This window comes from Zingiber officinale, chromosome 8B, assembly GCF_018446385.1.
Source record: "Zingiber officinale cultivar Zhangliang chromosome 8B, Zo_v1.1, whole genome shotgun sequence".
Taxonomy (NCBI): domain Eukaryota; kingdom Viridiplantae; phylum Streptophyta; class Magnoliopsida; order Zingiberales; family Zingiberaceae; genus Zingiber; species Zingiber officinale.
Window position 1 is genome coordinate 35776153 of NC_056001.1, and position 20321 is coordinate 35796473.

Sequence of the window (20321 nt, forward strand, 5' to 3'; positions counted from 1 at the left end):
ATCCTTAGCGCAGGCGATGGGTGTATAATATCTATGGCGTAATGGACAGGAATCGATTCTCAGAAATTGATGACATGGAGTTTACCTCACTATGTATCTAATACTTGTGTACTTATATTTATCTCTCTCCATATCCATAGAGTTGACATTTGAAAATCGTTATAACAGATTTATCTTTAAAAGTTAAGGGACACTTCTATATTCCTGGGGATACTGGGGCTGTTAAGATAGATCTTTCAAAGTAGCATAAATCTCTGTCGAGTGGCATCAGAGAAGTACTTGTTTCCTTCCTCTTCCAAGTCCCAGTATTGGTTGGGGTTTGGCGCCACGTAGCCGAACTCGGTGGTAGAATTGTCACACAGTTCGAATCCTCCAGGATTTGTTTCCTAGGAATTAAATTCCTCCCAACTAAGAGACTGTTTGATATCATGGTTTATCATCCTCCCGTGGCCCTTGACAGAAACCGTGGAAAGATAAAGGGTTATCACTTTTTACCCCGACAATATTAATATTGATTGGGGTTCATGATAATAGACATTTCTGAAGCCCAGGAGGAAATGGTCAGACTCTATCGTCTAGTACAATCAGTCTAATGAAAATTATGTAAGACTTTATGTTTTACAATGACATTTAACATTAAAATGAGAAATAATTTATAAAATTATATATACACACACAATTTTATATATAAAAAAAAACTATCTAAGTTTTCAGCTTCCCTCCTCACTCTTTCCCTACAACAGCATTCACATCTTGAACATCAAGTTAGAAGTCACTGTATCATCATATTTATCAGGATTGACAAAAAAGAAAAAAAAACTTGGTGTGAATGAATGAATAAGTTGTCTATGAACATATGCAAGTTTCTGTTGCTGCATTACAATGTGATTCCTCTCCATCAACTAGTCTTAGAAGATGCTAATTTGATACCAATTTATATTATTCCCTCTAATTTTTCACATTATACAAGCTGCTGGAGTCCTATGAACTCCTACTACCACCCTGACAACTATATGAAAAATGAGAACTCCCATCAGATTTTTTTTTCCCGAGACAATCGATCTGCAAACACTAGATTCTTACCCGGTCATGGTAACATGATCAGTGGAATCCTTTGCTATCTTTTCCGAGCAAACAATGAATACACAGCCACTAAGTCTACATAGCATATTCATACAAAATACGAAGCAGCTCAACTTGAAACTTCTGTCCAACACTAAAATTCATGGTGCGGTGAATAAGATACCATCTTTGTTGCCTTCGGAATGCACAGTCAAACCTCAACCGAGGTGGCAATTGGGTCTCAACTGATCCTGCACAATTCTAGAACCTGAAACCTATTGTACACCTTGGGATTTAGGTTGCTAACTTCCACTGTGATTCGAGGAAATGGCACCGTCTTTGAGTTGCTGTAGCAAACCTTGCAACGTCCTCTGCAGTGCATCAGCAACTAGCCTCAACCTACCTTGGCTGGTGTCGGCTGCTGAATTGCCATTAGCATATTCCGCTGCTTTGGCCATCCTATGCTGGCAATTTTCCCAGTCCTCGAGTCGCAACCAGCATGCTCTACCCCCGTGGCTTCCTTCCATTCCACGGAAGGAAAAATGGGCATTCTCACCAAATGAGTATCGTAGTCTAACAGAGACACAATACGGTAGCCAAGCAGCTCCACCAGCAGCATTCATGTGAGGTATATTAGTGGGGTCAAGTACGAAAGTAAGAGCAAAATCTACCAGATTACGCATGCGGTCGTGATGTATGTTACTTTTTGCACAAGAGGACTCCACATTGTTGTCTGAAATAGACCCCGAATGATTCTCCAAGCATAACTCTATGCGCGACCTTTGGGCAGTAGCTATGTCTCCACCATGGGCTTGTGATAGTCCTTTCTTCCAAGAAATTAGCTTTAGGAATTCTTTAAGAACTGAAATAGGCAGCGTAAGGAGTGTGATGAAGGAAGCAACTCTAGAAGCATCATACGGCTCAGATGCAACCCTCCTGCTGAAGTAGTCACATATCTCGTTGATTTCTCCTTGAGCCAGTTCTTCTTGAGCATTACTTTGATTCTGCTGCTGCTGATGATGGTGAAATCGTTTCACACTCAGAACTTGCAGAAGTAGTTGAACTCTGTGCACACTGACAGCAAAGACGTAGCCTCTACATGGAAAGAAATAAATCCATTAAGTTAATGAAGTCAACTTGGAATGCCAGCTTAAATTGCAAAACGATTCAAACAAATAAGTTCGATCAATGTTTGCTACTTGATTGAATTTCTCAAAATATTTTCCTACTTAGATGTATGATGCAGTTAACCTACCAATCTTTTGGTCTCAAACCCATGAGGAGGACCGAGGGCTACATTAGCCCTCACAAACAATGTAACCTATAAAAAAAACTTGTCACTGAACCCAAATCGTTGGGAAACACAGACTTGTTTTTATTATCATGGAAACAAATAGCAAACAGAAATAACATTCACAACAGCCTAAAAGTTGTAGCATATGTCAAAGGAACTAGATTTCTTACCCGACAAAAAAACGCAAGGCAGGCTGCTCTTGATCTAAATTCAGAAGAGCCCCTTCATTGTCCTTTAAAATTGAGCCTAGAATTTCTTTCAAGAGATCAGGCAACTGTGCAAACAACCACAAAACACCAAGATATTTGAGGATGCCACGTAACACCTTCTTTAAAGCCGCAAGAGGAACCCAACCACCACCATAGCCTCCATCATCACCAAGCCCAATAAAAGCTGTGTTAAGCTCTCCTTTCACATGAACTGGGAAACCAGTACCTGGAGGTATTCTCAAAGGTACCCCAGATATACCAGGAGCCAAACCTGAAGAGGCTAGCATGGCGCTGCTGACTCTAGTAATGCTACCCCCTACTTGATTTCCAACAGCAGAACTTGGTCTTGAAATACCAGCACCAGTTGCAATAGTAGCACGGTTAGCATTAGGTGTTAGCTGTTGCAAAACTAAATTTGCATTTGAATTGCTTGAACCCAGCTGCATACCACCCTGTGATGCACCGGAAAAATTGGGCTCCAAAGCATTCAAGCCTTGAGCAACATGTTCCATAATGAATGGTCGAAACTGTGGGCATGGTAATGATCCACCGACTGCAGGTCCTCCTTTAGGAGGTGTTGCTGGCTGTAGCCAAACCTGATCACCAGCAAAGCAGCGCATATCCACAGCAAACTTCTTCCGATATATTATCCGAATCCAATATGGACCTCTCAATACAACTGAAACATCAAAAGGCAATAAAGAACTAGGAACAAGTCCTGGCCCTCCTCTCCCTGCAGCAGATAAAACTGCAGCAGTTTGGAGACTGTGATTGCTAAGCTGGGCCATCAGTGTAGTAGTTGCAGGAGCACCAGAAGAATGTTGGATTGGAGTTGAAGGATTGGCTATTGAACCATGAGGTGAGAGAAAATGGCCCTGCCTCTGACCAAAAGAGTGGGAAGCAGTAACCACCGGAATACGAGCAGGACGTATTGCACCATAAAGAGCAAGTAAAGGACCAGCAGTAAGTCGAATGCAGTCCAAAAAAGATGCAACTTCACCTCCATTTATAAAATCTTCTAGAAACTGCATGTATAGAGTTAATTGCATCATATATCTCATTAAACTTTATCATGCTATAACAAATAAAAGGTAATCACCTTACCGGTGTGAAATGAAATACTTCAAAGGGGAAAAAAATCATCATACGTATGAAAGAGGTATACACTTGATGGTGAGAACGCTTCTAGTGCATCATCATTTATTTGTTATAGGAAAAAACAATGGAAGAACCAAATGGTGCATATAAGTCCTCATGAAAAAAGGCTATGTAAATTTGATTCAAATGCAGAAAATTTAACCGAGTATTTTCATGGCAAATAGCAGTTTAAACCTTGAAATGAAATAGAAAAAAATGAGGCTTTATTGCTCTATATTTAAATGCCATTATCACATGCAGATATCTATATATTGTCATTTTTAATTAGAAAATATGTAATTGCAGCGATGTTATTTTGAAAACTATGTACATACCTTTGTATGTGTCCAAAGTTGATCAGGGGAAACATGCATAGTACAACCTTCCTTGCCAGCTTCCCACTCAACAACAAAGTGAACTATAACAGGCATTGAACCATAGCTAAACCATAGACTCATCAAACCAACTGCTTCAATTTTGAAGGTTTTCCTCATCTGTTCGGATAACTTATCTACTGCTTCACTGACAACTTTAGTTTGTGTCTTTGAGTCAGTAACTGTGTTATCATCTGGTTGATCATCAGTTCCCAAACCAATGAGATTTCGCATTCCACAAGCAAATAATCGGGCATTTGAAAGCCGACGTAGATCTGATACAAGCTTCTGAATGCTATCATCTTCAACACTCTTATAACTTAACACAACACCATCTGGGTCATAGTGGATGTGTGAGTCAATGTCAGATATATTGGCGATACGTACACCTGAGCCCCATGAAGTTGTGGTATTTCCTCTGTGAAGTTCCCATAATTCCCCAAAGTAAGAATCATTGATTTTCACATCCCAGCACATGGTTCCAGGTTTACCAAGGCGCAAGCATATGTGCTGCCAAGAATCATCCCTGGCAAATGGCAATTTCAACCACAAGGTTGATGATGGAATTCTTAGGCCTACTTCTTCTACATAAGGAATATCTAGTGAACCCATTTGGCTAGTTAGCTGAGCATGCTTAATGCATAGTGAGCAGTGCCTGACAACATGTAGGAGGACAGAAACATACAACTTTGAAGGAGCAATGCCATTAATTGCTTCAGAAAGAAGATCCCCATATATATGTCCACTCGTTCTACGAGATATTTGTGAAGAAATTAGTGCAGTAGATGGATTATGAGCATCAGAGAGTTCTGATATTTTCCTCCTTTTATTCTGCAAACAACTTGCTTGTGTTCCAGAAAAGGATGGAATAAAATCAACCAGGGTGCGCTTTCTCCCCTTCTGTTTGTGGGTGGCATTGTAATCTGAGGTGTATGCTCCAGATTCTGGTGTAGGATCTATAAAATGTGGATTAGCAATGAAAAAGGTTATAGAACCAAACAGTTTAAATAAAAGGCTACTGTTACATAAGAAAAGAATCAGTCTGAAATATAAAACTTACAAGGATTAATCCAACCCGCTGAGTTATGCCCAGTAACTTTTGAAGATGCAAGCAAGTTGCCAGTTGATGAGTTTTTTAAAATATTTGGAGACTGGCTATGGTTAGGGAGTGGAGAGCCAGCTATCCGAATGGAAGGCATTGGTTGACCTGGCACATTCCCTTCAAGCATACTGGACTCTTTTGGTGGTTCATCCACAGAAGGGTACTGACCAACCTCAGCAGAATATGGAGTCTTAGAATTCATGTCTTGATCAGACCTGAAGGTTGGCAATTTGTGAATGGATGGGAACTTAATTGAGCTGGAAGAGGAAAAGGAACCAGTAACATCATTCTGAATTGAGCCTTTTATGCTGTGTATCACATGCAGTGAATTAGATGAGCCAGGAACTTTTGCAAGTTTATGAACATGAGGCTGTTGTAACTCTCCTTCCAAATTAAGTGATGTAACATTAGCACTAATACCATGATAACTATTTACATTTACTGTATTAGATAAAGGACTTTTATGAGACAAGGCCAACTGATTTGTTGAGGGCAAAGGTTTGTCAAACTCAAACACTTCATCAACAACAGATGAAAAGCTTGTTTGTGAAAATCCAGGAAGTTGGAGAGTTGCTTCTGCTCTAAAAAGATGTTCTCCAGCCTGATTAAATGCGCTATTACTGGGTAAAGAATGAAGCTTCTCCCAGTCAAAAAGGCTCATATTCAGTTCATCATCAACTACTTGCATTTGACCAATATCAATTTTGTTAACGCGTATTACATTATCCGAATCATGGAATGAGTTCAAATTTCCATCTGAATCAGATCTAGATTCTAGTAAAAGAAAAATTGGCTTAAAATCCTTGTCAACTTGCATCAACAAATAATAAGAATTTGCACACTGAGGAAAACCCATTAAAAGCGAATCTGATCCATGCAATATGGACTTGGGAATCTTTAAAGTAGTCGATGAATGATCACAAGCCTGCAATGCAGACAGCATTATTTAGCAGAACATACAAGTTATAGAAGTCCACTATATCTCTAGAAAAGATCAACAATCTTAATGCAACATAAACTAGGCAGGCATATTTATGAAATAACTAGTGAGGAACATAATTTCAGTTCAGTTCTTCACTTCCATTTTTTCACAGCACACAGTTTTGACTTGATATTAGTTAGTATATAACTTCTTTCTTGCAATTGCTTCAGTTCCAACCATGGTTTAAAATTTCGACCCGTGCCGATATAGTTTCGGTATTTTTTATTTATCTATAATAATGATAAGATAAATATGTTTATTGTGTATATAAAAATAAGTTGTATATTGATTTATTATAAGTTCTCAATTATTGAATAATTTAATATTGTTAGAAAAAATAATTAAAATAATTTTATTTAAATAGAATTGATATATCAATAATTCAAATTAAAATGGAAGTATCTATAATAATAATAATAATAATACAAGATATTATTTTATATTAATAATAATTATATAAATTAACTATTTATTCATTTAATTAATTATTAATTAAATAATATATATTTTAAATAGTAAAAAATATCAAGTAAAAAATAAATAAAAAAAAAAGAATACAAATATAATTTATTAGAATTTTTAAATTTTTTTTACATTTTTTTTACATTTTTTTTAAAATTTAAATGAAATTTAAAATAATAAAAATATATTAGAATATAAATAAGAATTATTATATATTTTTTAAAATTTTTAAATGAAATTTAAAATATTATTTTTTCAGTATATTAATTAATAAAATTTATTTAATTTATTTTACTTTTAAATATATTTTTTATATATTTTATTAGGATAATTTAACTAGGTTTATAAAAGCCTCTTTTAAATATCACACATCCTCCTTAGGAATTGTTTAAATTAATAAAATAAAATAAATAATTATTAAAAACAGAAAAAAAGAAAAAAAAAAAAAAAAATGCATTGAAAGAGTAAACATGGTGAACAACTCTACTTAAAAATTGAAATGAGTTACACTCACTTCAAAAGAACCCAAACCTAAAATGAAGACTAATGTTATGGTTTGGCTTGAGGCCTTACTCCACCTAATCCAGAAAGAAACAAATGATATCTTCATTCTTTTCTTAGCACTTGTGTATTATTTATGTTACTCAGTCCTCTTTTAGCAAGGTTTAAATAGCATGCAAGTGTTTCAAATAGTTTAGAAACTAGCCATTTGGTTGGGAATCTAGGCAGGCACGCCCGCTTATTCAACCCAAATTTCATACACACACACCATCACGATAATATAAGCAAATCTGAACTTCATGAGCCACTCTTCCTAAAAATTACGAGCATGAGAAAGTAATTCTAAGTCTCTCATCACCAATTAATCATTTAGAAGCAAGCTAAAGGCAAAGCTCAGCTATAAAGGGGTAGCCCGGTGCACGAAGCTCCCGCCAATGCGGGATCCTGGGAAAGGGTATATTGTACGCAGTCTTATCCTACTTTGCAAGATGTTGTTTCCGTAACTCAAACCCGTAACCTCTCAAATTGTTTACTGAAAAATGATACATAGTTTCCTATCATTAAAATAACATAGGATGAGACTTAGTCCAGCTTCCAACAAACTTAGCCAGATTCCTAGGAAAATTTATCTCAAATCTCTCTCAAACATGTTGTGAAAAATGAAGGATCACATTAATAACTATAAAAAAATGTTCAAGCAAACAGCATTACACAGATGCATATTAGGTTCGTTAGATGCAAGAAGGATCCTAGGCACCATGGCCTTCATCTCTTGAGGATCAAGGTGCTCACACAAGGGATGCAGGGACATTAGTTCCTAATAAGTCATGGAGAAATATACAGACATACATATTACATATACACTCACCAAATCTTACCATTACACAGGAAATGATTACTTCACATTAGGGAAAGTGATTTAGCATGTGTGAATGTTTCATAAACGGGCAGTCCGGTGCACAAAACTCCGGCCAATGCGGAGTCCTAGGGAAGGGTATATTGTATGCAATGTGTGAAAGTTTCATATCTAGTGTAATTTAAGCTACTAACTTGTGAAGGGATCACAATTATAGCTAAATTGTAATTCAGAACACAAGTCCCATCCTGCGTGCAACAACAGGAGGGGTGAAGTTAAAAGATGAAAATAAGTCCTGGTGGTCTGATCAATGTGCTATTATAAAATAGAGGACGTCCAAGGTTATGTGCAAAGTGTAGCAGTTATATTAAAAGAGCAAGTAGAACTTGAAAAATTGAGTTTAAAAGCAAGGTAAGGGCTTGCACCCTCAAGCACATCAACCTTAGCAAGCGTCCAAGCAAGGATGGCATAAATTGCCCTTCAAGTGATAACTAAGACATTTGGGATTTTAGTAATACTGATGCAAGTAAACAGGTAGAATTAATAAAGAAAAGATAATCCTTGAAAGTTTGCCAAACACCACAAAAATATATTGATCTTACCACTAGATATGCTTAATGCAGTCCAACCATTAGGTATAGATCAAAACCAACAATACGCTTAAGCGAGGGACAGAAAAACAAATTTACCGGAGGAGAGAACCCTAAATTAATAATTTGGAAGCTTGTGTATTCATGTAGGCCATACATGAGGACTGACTCCTCACATTCAAGCCATACATCCAAAAGCCTAACTGCTTGGGATGACAAATGCTAGTGAATACCTACTGCTTTGAAGTCTCAAATAATAACATAATACATACAATCTTTTATATTCAATGCAGTAATATAGTTGTTTTATCTGAAGAGCCATGTAAGTTTTAATGTGCATTTTCTTTCTGATGTCACATTTATAAAAAGAATTGAAAGAATACCTGTAGGCCCAGAAATCTCCCAGCTGATGCAAACAAATTGAGAATACTTTTGCTTTTTAAACTTGTGAATACCTCCACCGCACTAAGGCTTCCTTGGTTTAAAGCCCCTTCAAAATCAACAAGGGTAGATGGCGAAAGGGCATTCTTGGAAGAACGTAGAAGGAACCTGCCACTCCTGTATCACAATACAAGATTAATACAACCAAACAACAGTATGCTTTCAAAGATAATCTAAGTTAAATCAGACTCAAAAGCAAGGTTTAAAATCTTTATTCATGCCATGCCAAAGTTTCGGTCTCTAACCAAAAGGATACAATTTCAGGTTGTGTCAATACAATTTTGGTGTGTGTATATATTTATATATATATGGGTTTGATACCCTGAGCAATGCGCGTGCATGACGCCCAGGATATCAAGATGATCTGATATTTGTTGGCATATTACTGCAAATGCAAATCACAACAGGCTAAAAGCATGCACCTAAGTTTTGACTGAAAAAGATAGATATTAGGAGCTGAGTTATCATTGGCAAAGAGAATTCCCATGATCAAAGCTCACATAGGAATTGGTGTCTCTGCTAAACCTATGAATTGACGTATATGATCATTTAATTATCACATTCAATATGATAAAGGAAAGACAAATAAAAAGATGCATGTTGCTAGATGTACCTTAATTTTTATTATTCTCCAGATATGACAAGCAGTGAATTCCAATTATGTAGATTGCAGCTACATAGATCTTCTCCTGCCATTAAGCCCCAAGTAGCAATAATTTTTGCTAATAAATAATAATTATCCATATCATTAATTATGCTAAGTAGGGTTTTATGCCCTCTTCTATCTCTCATTCAACTCTTATTAATTCAATTAATCTATGGAATGCATATCATCCTAACTGAGTTTTTCCTTTTCTATATCATCCACTTACTTTGAATATAAACCAGATTCTGAGGGCCACTCGATTCTGTGCCAAATCCATGTTTTATAAATACCACAACAACAAAGTCAACACAGAATCAAAAGTTATATGATTTGCATTTAAATCCATTTAAATCACCTCCCCACTTGCACCAAATTCCCATGCTTCATCAAGTAGGACAATCCAGTGATAGCCTAAATTCAAGCTGCCCATCCAAGCACTCACCCAATCATCTTCAGGCATGTATCGTGCATTAGGCATCACCTAAGCACCTAATCATCTACAGTCGTGTATCCTGAATTTGGCATCACCTAAGCACTCAGCTTGGCTTAGGCAAGGCGAAAGGCATTTACTTGGTTTGAAATAGACAAGAGAAAGAAAAAAGAAAGTACACACGCACATCAGGCACGGCATTGCCTCTCTGACCTCAGGTCCCAGCAAGAACGTACAGCTCTTGGCAACACCAGTAAGGTCACCAAGGCACTTAATTTCCTACATGCATCAGCCCATATTTATGCATTCTCCTACAAAGCTATGTACATTATAAAATAGCCAAACTAACTGATCTACGAATGGCAAGATTACTATATCCTTTGACATGCACTCATGAAGTACTACTGAATCACGGGTGTTATGCCTGATACAGTCAGTGGCATCATAATCATTTGTCATACATGAGGATATATTTTTCAGAAAATATTCCTTGCTGCTCCACTTTATACCTAGTAGACCTGCAGGATCGAGTCACAGGTCGAGATCCGAATCCGTACTTGGTCATGCAACACGTAAAGGGGAAGAGAGGAGGAAAGACTCGTCCTAGACAGAGTTCAAATTACTCAAGTTTTTCTTCCCTTCTTCATTGATAATAACACTCTTATATAAGGAGTCAATTACATGGACTATTCAAGGAAAAAAGGAAAAGACCAATCGCTAAAGGAAACAAGGAATCAAAAATAGAAAGACCCTTTATTTATTTCTACTTATAGCAGTAGCAAATTTGGGCAGTAGCAAATTTATTCTAGTAGCTAATTAGGTAGTAGCAGATTTATTCCAAACTGACAATTTAGGCAGTAGCTAATTAGGTAATAGCAGATTTATTCCAAGCTGGTAATTTGCTTTCGATTATAGTGGCATCCAACAAGCGTCCACCTTGGAGTCCACATCATCACTCCCCTCCTCGATGTTGAGCTTGTCCTTAAGCTCGAAAGCGGGGTATAATGTCACGAATAGCATAGAGGGAAATTTTCGAATCCACTTCCCCCTCTTTCTCACCTTCCCTGTCATCATCAGACACTTCAATCCAAAACAAACGTTTACACTTGTGACCCGAGGAGTAGGATTCATCATAGTTAAAACAGAGGCCCTTGGAAATTCGTTCTGCCATCTCGGCGGGGGTCTAATGATGCAGGTGGAGTCTCCTTGTTGATGTCCCCCATTGTCTTGGTCTTCGCCAAAGGTGGGCCTCCACTACTTGTGTTGAGCTTCGTTGTGGTCCCACCCCAATTCGTGTGCAATAGCCCCCCACCTTGATGGAAGCATTGCTTTCGTTCTAATGCCCTGGCCATATTCATTGCAATGCTTAGATTTTCAGGCTTCTACAATTCGATGTCGATATGGAGATCTTCGACTAGCCCTGAACAAGTCAACCTGTTGTTGTGGTCGGAGGTCCGAGGTTCGGGCGAGGTGGGACTGGAATTGCTGCTAGTAGTCTTCTATCGAGCCCGTCTGCTTCAAATTTGCTAGCTCTCCCAAAGGGTCGTTGCTCATAGGCGGCCCAAAGCGAATATGACAATGGTTTTTAAATTGCTTCCAAATCATATCTGGCTCTTCTGTTCCATTTGATCAAACTAAAGTTGGACTTCCCCAACCAATTGGAAGGTAGCAAGGCCAACCTTGTCGGTTTCTATGGTCCTTTGGTTGGTAAAGAATTTTTCGCACCTTTTAATCCAACCTAGTGGATCCCCTTCTCAAGAATAGGTGGGGAACTCCATCTTCGAGTACCGGAGAACCAAGGTCCCACAAATTAGTGATTCAGGTCTGACCTCCGAGGCTTTGGTCACACTCCACACTAGTAGGGTATTTGCGGTGGGCACCGGCTGTCGTCTTGTCTCTTGAACAGTACGAGATAACTCGGTCATCTGCTCCTCTAGTCCTCGCTGGCAGAAGGTGATCTACTCCATGAAAACTTATTGTTGCGAGATCAATCTTTTTATGAAGGTATCGAGTTTAGATGTGATAGGATCCGTGTCACCCATGATCGGCTCTGATTCCAAGTTGTTATGGTCCCGAGTGCAGGATCGAGCCATAGGTCGAGATCCAGATCTGTACTTGATCATGCAACACGCAAAGAGGAAGAGAGAGAGGGAAAGACTCATCCTAGACAGAGTCTAAATTACTCAATTTTTCTTCCCTTCTTCATTGATAATAACACTCCTTGTATAAGGAGTCAATTACATGGACTATTCAAGAAAAAAAGGAAAAGACCAATTGCTAAAGGAAACAAGGAATTAAAAGTAAAAAGACCCTTTATTCATTTCTACTTATAGCAGTAGTAAATTTGGGCCGTAGCAGAATTTGGGCAGTAGCAAATTCAGTAGCTAATTAGGTAGTAGTAGATTTATTCCAAACGGACAATTTAGACCGTAGCAGACTTATTCCGGTAGCTAATTAGGTAGTAGCAGATTTATTCCACGCTGGTAATTTGCTTTCAATTATAGTGGCGTCCAACAAAGGCGTTCACCTCGACGTTCACCTCGGCGTCCACATCAACCTCATGTCGAATCCTAACCTATAATGGTTGTTCATGAATGTTCTACTAGCGGCGAGATTACTAAACCTATGACAAGCACTCCATGCGGTATTATGAACCAGTGGAGTTATGTTTGATACAGTGATATCATAATCATTTGTCATACACGATGATATATTTCTATGAGAATTAACTCTCGACCTCGTATTCCCTATGTAGAAACCAAACCTGTCAATGGTTGCTCTGGCAAATGATTCTTAATAAAGTTGATAGTCTGGACGTGAAATTGAAACAGGAAAAAAAACATAAAGTATCATTCCGTGAAATCTTGGGGGGGAAAAGTTAAATAACCTGATATTTATTCCAAGGCTAATATATGACATCCCACAGGTTCGCACTTTTAGTACTTCATCCCCACAATAGTCCCCGATACTAGAGTTTTCCCTCTGCAAAACAAATTGGGAAAATAAGAATGTAATTATAATTATATTTTTCACGACAGGAAGCATAGAACTCTCATGTGAAAGTAAGAGACCGTAATTCAGGGCATGTTCACAGCATCAATTAATTCATTGTTAACTAAATGATACTAATCGTAGTCACACAGGTCACATGAATGATTTTTATCTCTAGCAAAATAAAATAACATTAAAAGAGTATCCAAAATTTTTGACATGGTAATCATATTGGTTGGATAGTTAGTCAAAAGTTTCACTTTTTAGCTTAATCAATGTACGAATAAGTTGAAAACGTGTACGATCAAGCATTGATATAATAATCAAACTAGCAAACTAAACTATTGAGTAAAACAATCTCATTAGGAGTACCATCATGAATGAATGTGGGATAGATATTTGAATGTTCGCTCAAGTTAGCTAGAGATCCGTTAAAAAGACATTATAGAATAGCATCTTTTGATGAGAGATATTAGCAAGAGGCTTCGAGAAAGCTAGTGTTTTCTAAATTATATGTAGCCAATAGGCAAACATAAATCCATGGGTATTTGAACCGGAATATCTGGGAAAAAATAGTATATTTATGGAAGAACAGGAAATCCTTTTGAACCTGTCTTAATTTCAAATATATTGGAACAATTGATTATGAAGTTTTTATATGTTTATTAGTTAATGGTCAAACTCCTAGTTTTCAAATATAGATTATAAAAAAAAAGGCGGCCCGGTGCATGAAGCTCCCGCCAATACAAAGTGCCGGGAAAAGATCTATTATACGCAACCTTACCCTGCTTTGCAAGAATTGTTTCCGAGACTTGAATCTGTGACCTCTAGGTCACACGGCAACAATTTTACCATTGCGGCAAGGCTCCCCTTCGTTTTCAAATATAGATTATAAAAGATAAAAACTTGAAAAGGTTCAATATACACAATCTAATAAAGAAACCATCTAGACAACAATACTTAAATTATCGTGCTACATACCTCTGTCAAATTTGCATCTATATTTTCATCTTGCTTCAACACAACATCACTTGAACTTCGACAAATGTTAACACTTGTGTTCAACTCTCTCAGGATTTCTAGTAGACGAGTGTGCCTATTGCATGAAATAGCTCTAAGGAGGAGTTTCTCTACATCAATACAACTTTGATCAAGAGAAAATGCAGCTTCCTTGCCACTACAAGGGTCCAATACAAAAGAACTATGTAAACACTTAATTTGTGTATCTTGCCCTGGTTCAATTTTGAGAAAGGGAGATGAACCAAAATCAGATCCCCCGGAACCTTTGTCAGCTTCTAACCAATAAATGATTTTTAAGCCAGGAGTTTTGAGGCTAGTTGAATCGAGTTCACCATCTTGAGTTAGTTGTGAAGTACCAACATTCCCTCCTTGTCCTGTACTACCATCTGAAATAAGCTCAAAGCGTATTGCATCCTTCCACCTACCTTGACGTAGTATCTGAACTTGTCTCACTAAAGTGTCCATAACAAGAGCAACACATAGTTCATGTAGGACTGTGTATAAGGTTGAGAAAGGGTTTTCAGAAACAGCCATTCTGCGCTCAAGATAATCTCCAAGAGCACATCTCCGTGATTCTTCAAGTTTAACATATCCATTTTTCTCCCCAACAAGCAGCTCTATGTTTAGTATCTTCCATAATGATAGATGACCATAGTAGCCCAAGGTAAGGTAAACTTTAAACTCGCCATCCACACGGAGAACAGTAGTACCATTAGAAACAGTTACTTCATTTATTTCTTTTGGAATAACAACCTCCAAAAGTTTGGATCGGAGGATTGTGTCCAATTTCTTTAAAGTTGGTTTTTGCTCATCTTCAGAAAGCGTACTCTGAATATTCAAATCTTCTATGCATTTTGGTAGCTTTCGGTAGCTCCCAGTGAGAAGGACCTCAATAGCAGATGGAACATCAAATACAGGAGCACGGGCATGTTGCAGCCCCTCATGCATATAAAACAAAGAATCTGCTGTTTGGGTGAAACAGGTATCATGGCTGGAAAGAGTTGCTGCAAGTTGTTGGCAATGTTGGATTAAGGTCGCCTGCACAAATAGAATGAATTTATGTTATATGAGAATGTGGTTTAAATGCCAATACTCTGGAACCATATGAGAATTCAATTCTCCAGCTTGATCCTGAAAGCTGACTGTTAACTGTAACTGAATTCAATTCATCATGTTTTACCTTAAAGCTAGCACAAAAAAAAAAAAAAAAGCATTTGCATAACTGGTAGTTTATGGTTCAGTAATTCTGTAACTGCACAGGGTACATCTTGTGAAAAGGAATTTCTAAGTACAACAAAAACAAACCGCGACCTTTAACTATTTGGGAAGAAATATCAACTGATGAAGTGCGAAAAAAAACGAAGGAACCCAAAATCAATTTTGTAAGTGGAACACAAAAGACTTATTAGAGGCAAAAAAAAAAAAAAATCATTAGATTGGTAATCAAAGAGAATTTTGTTTAGCTAAGTTTAAATTCATCACTATAAGTCGGTATAGGATGAATCAGAACCTTCTAAAAATCACATGCCAACCTGTACCACTGATCACTGCAATAGTTAGTTCACTAGGAGAAAATTGGAAGATGAAATAAACAATTATAAGATTAACCACAAAAGATGTAACCTTGAATAATTAAAACTTTCGTCACTAAACTAAAAAATTAAAGATTCCTCTGAAATTACTAAAAATTGCAACTATATCATCAAATGAAAGCAATAAGATTGACTTAAGCATTATCGTTCATGACAAAGTTTGAGATTGCAAACATAAAAGCATCATATGATTTACATCCTAACCTATCATGTAACAGTACCTCAGTCTTCAACATCATCAAGAGTTGAAATATAGAATTTCACCCCATCTAAGGTATTTAAAAATCACAATTATAAATGATCAGTTGTATAAATTTTAAAAAAAAAACACCTACTGATAAGATTGGTAATCATACTTCATCATCACACCATAATTGGCAGATGCATATGACAAACATACAGCATTCACAAAAAAACATAAAAACCAGTTCACGATACATTAAAAATCCATTTTTATACACACAAGATTTCCAGTTATCCATATAGGTAATTATTTTTCCATCTTATATCGAGCTTGTATTTACAATGTGATTGCCAATGCTAAATTCAGGCTACAGTTATCTCTATCACTTGAAACTTCACATGCTATCAATTGATCAACTCTAAGAGCTAATACAAATTCTAATTGCACAAAATAATGAAGGATTACTTTTATTATGTAAGCAAAATAAAGCTACTCATCTCTTACCTCCTACATTGACCAGAATCACATGTCTCTTACATTCTTGTGGAATAATTAAGATCCAAAATGATTTCACCTAAGACAGTTCATATGTGGCATGCATGCTCAAAGAAAATAACTAGCTTTAACTTTAACTTACAAATCAGATAACCAAAACATGCAAAATCTAACATCACCATGTTAAGGCTAGGAGTGAAATGAAATCACAAGCTCTCCTTCATACAACCTGGTGGTGATCCACCCAAGAAGTTAGCATGTAGGACTGTAAGAAAGGTGTATGGAGTATGCATAACAGCTAAGATGGTCTGATTCAGAACTCCATTTGGTCAAGCTTAACTCAGACTATCCAGGTGCAGAATACCAACCATTGCAAACTTTGACATGAGAACTATTTGATACAAGTAGCAAAAAAATAAAGCATGCACATATCTTGGGAAACATGTTTTGGAGTTGCACCATAAAAGTTGAAGTTTTCACTTGTTCCCTATACAAGCTCAAGGTCCAATAAATCTCAAGCTAACAAACACAAACACGAACACAAAATGTGCATGTGCGTGTGTGAGAGAGAGAGAGAGAGAAGGGTAAAGAAGATTAGCACATTGTAGGGGGATAGTAAACAGTTGCAACAACTATGCAGTGCCCAATTAAGCTATTATGATTCTCAGAGGCATTTTTTGATGGCATCAAAAGTCATTTGCTTCAGACTTTTTTCTTTTAGTGTTGCTGGGAAATGTGTTGGGAGTGTTGTGGATTAAATTATATCATAAAGCTTTAAGTACCGATTAAAATATGTTCACAAAGGGAAAACACTCCATAAAATGGTGTATCGTTCTTCTAGTGAATCGTAGTGGGAGTTGCACCATAAAAGTTGAAGTTTTCACTTGTTCCCTATACAAGCTCAAGGTCCAATAAATCTCAAGCTAACAAACACAAACACAAACACAAACACAAACACGAACACGAACACGAACACGAACACAAAATGTGCATGTGCGTGTGAGAGAGAGAAAGAAGGGTAAAGAAGATTAGCACATTGTAGGGGGATAGTAAACAGTTGAAACAACTATGCAGTGCCCAATTAAGCTATTATGATTCTCAGAGGCACTTTTTGATGGCATCAAAAGTCAATTGCTTCAGACTTGGCTTCTAGCGCAAAAAAAATTTAACCTTTTTTCTTTTAGTGTTGCTGGGAAATGTGTTGGGAGTGTTGTGGATTAAATTATATCATAAAGCTTTAAGTACTGATTAAAATATGTTAACAAAGGGAAAGCACTCCATAAAATGGTGTATCGTTCTTCTACTGAATCGTAGTGCATTCTGAGACCACCAAATTCCCATGACAGGCGGCAAATTAGTTAGGGTTTCATTTATCATGTGCTAATAATTTTATCAGATAACCCTTGGACATCAAATCTTGAGCCTAAGAGCTGTAAAATTACAACTAGATGCAACGTACAAGTAATTAAGAAATAGAACTGCTTTAAATCTCGAAAATTTTCATCCTAAACCCTAAGCCAAAATCCAGATTTTAGCAATCGGTAAAAGGAGTGGCACCTGCTGGCACCACTTGGCGAGCACGTGGATCCGCAGAATCCGCTGTTGCGTCTTCGCAATGAACTTAAGAATGTCGATCTTCTTCTCAGAATCAGATCGCTGGTCCTCCCCCTGCCGGTACCTGTCCACCAGCTCCTTGAGCGCGAGGTAGGAGGCATCCGTGGCCCTCTGCACGAGGGTGGAGAACTCCACAGTCTGCTGCCCAAGCTCTGCCGCCATCGCCCTCCCCGCGCCGCCGCCGTCTCCCTCGCAACCTGCGCCGGGGGCGGGGGCACCACTAGGGTTTCGATTGCGCGCCCCGAATCCCGTCGATTGGATTCAAACGCCGGTCCTGAAAGGCCCAACCTCGGTGGCCCTCCGCTAATTCTGCAAATCCCAAATCGAAGCCCGTTGTAGGGCCGCGGAAGCCGACCGGAGCGGAGAAATCGCAGGCGAAAAAGCGAGGGAGAAAGGAGGCAGGAAAGCAAGCAATCGCGAAGAGAAGAAATAAAAGAGGTAGTTTTAATTTATAAATTGGCGAAAAGAATCGGTCCACGTTGGATTTCCTGCCTTGCGGGGGTCTTCTAATCCTCAAGTTCACCGTGCGTTTGATTGGCTGACACGTAGGGCCCACCGATAAATTTGAGATAGAAAATGGATGTCGGAGTATCATACATTGTGCTTTTCGTGCTTATCACCAGCAATTTTTGCTGTCGAAATCTTCGATTTTAGTTGAGTTATTGAGTGGATTCAAAATTTTAGTTTAAAATTTTTAAATAGAGTATCTGATGCGGATGCTCCAATGATATTGCATTATTATTAAATGAATTTTGTTATGTAAATATTGAGCACTTAATAGTTAATAGTGATAATTTTTTTAAAATACTCATTCGATGATGTAGAGTAACATTTTTCATTGTTAAATATGATAAAAAAAAAAATAAAGAGAATATAGATTTTAAATTATCACTTAAATGAAAAGTATGAAATTGCATTATTATTTACTATTTTTAAAAACATTTCCTTGTGTGTTATTTTTTTTTTATTGTGAAAGGCTTAAACAACATGTTATTTTCTATCAATTTATTTGACGTCTAATACTATCTAAATTTCTACATAGCATGAGGTTGAAAAAAATCTCTACCTATTGGAAATGGACCTCAGATTTATTGGAAACAACAACACCCTAGTATAAAGGAATTGTATCAATCTATGGAAGCATGTTTAGCACAGTCATGACCATATTGAGTATAACTCAAATCACATTAGATTCTCTCTTAATTGGTCTAATTTTGTGGGTTGTGCTTTCTCAAACAAAAAGGAAACTCTTGATGTTAGAATTTTATCATTGCAAACTATGATAAATTTTTGTTGTCAATAGTTTATCCAGCAACGACTGTTTGGGACGATGAGAAAAAAAATTGATGTCGCTCTTGATAAACTTGTAAATCTCACCTTTAATATAGTGATAGTTTGGTTCGTGTAGTTGAATTTAAAAGATAATATCCTAGACTATTACTCCATATCTAACTAATATTTGTTATGTTTGATAAGTAAAAATTTTTAAAATTTTATTTTCTTTATTTATTTCTCTTATCTTACTTATTTAATTAAGAATCTAGACATTTTAACAACTAATTTTAATAAATCCTAAAAATTAAATTACATTAATAAGGCCTCTTACTGATAGGGGTAATTATACATACAATTTATAGCAAATGATCTCAATTAATATTAGTAGTAAAAAAAATAATAAAAAAAATCAATTAAAATTGTACAATTCACAATAAAGAATCAATGAAATTTTCTTCGCATAAACAATCAATTCATTAAAAAATATATGCATCTTATAATTTTCTTTAGTTTCACATCTTAGCATTGACAACATCACGAATAAAGAAATTTCTATAAATACTTTGATCGGTGACATTAGAAAGTATATATTTCTCGTCCTTTTAGTTAAGATAAAATATAATATCATTTTTTATCATCTTAATATATAATATAAATAATTAAATTAATTTTTTATAAAAAAAAAATCCATTACAAATAACTATGAAATTCTCAAGTGTCGCCCTTTGTTGCACCTTTATCCCGTCGATATGATATTATATTATACATGTAATAAGTGTGCAGGATGACTAGTTTGTAGAAAGATTAGTTAAGTCTGCATGATGACTAGTTTGTAGAAAGATTAGTGTACGTGATGACTAGTTTGTAGAAAGATTAGTGTACGTGATGACTAGTTTGTAGAAAGATTAAGCGTAGTGGTTTAATGTAAATGCCCCCTCTTGAAAGTTTGGAAACCATTAAAAATCACTAGGGCTGAGGAAAATATTTGTCAAATCGAATTAACCAAACAGGGAGTTCGAAAATATAATTTTTTTAATATTCATTTATTCAATTTAGACCTTTAA

At 36.7% G+C, this 20321-nt stretch overlaps 1 protein-coding gene across 1 annotated transcript; it reads right to left on the bottom strand.

Moving 5' to 3' along the window:
* Window positions 1–826: 826 nt before the first annotated feature.
* Window positions 827–18399, bottom strand: LOC122014925 (mediator of RNA polymerase II transcription subunit 14-like). The gene is made up of 8 exons (XM_042571451.1): window positions 17926–18399; window positions 14059–15135; window positions 12974–13068; window positions 8953–9127; window positions 5137–6103; window positions 4038–5032; window positions 2527–3590; window positions 827–2157 (listed from the first exon to the last, which is right to left on the bottom strand). Exons 1-8 carry the CDS (start codon window positions 18142–18144, stop codon window positions 1365–1367), a joined length of 5385 nt encoding a protein of 1794 aa, XP_042427385.1. The 5' UTR covers window positions 18145–18399; the 3' UTR covers window positions 827–1364.
* Between the last annotated feature and the right edge of the window lie 1922 nt (window positions 18400–20321).

Bases quoted from the DNA above. Each gene is read 5' to 3' on its own strand.
- LOC122014925 (XM_042571451.1), bottom strand. From the start codon at position 18,144: ATGGCGGCAGAGCTTGGGCAGCAGACTGTGGAGTTCTCCACCCTCGTG. The intron at 13,069-14,058 runs GTATGTAGCACG...TTTGTTTTGCAG, and splicing joins TAGATGCAAATTTGACAGAG to AGGGAAAACTCTAGTATCGG. The intron at 2,158-2,526 runs GTAAGAAATCTA...CTTTCCATGTAG, and splicing joins GCCTTGCGTTTTTTTGTCGG to AGGCTACGTCTTTGCTGTCA.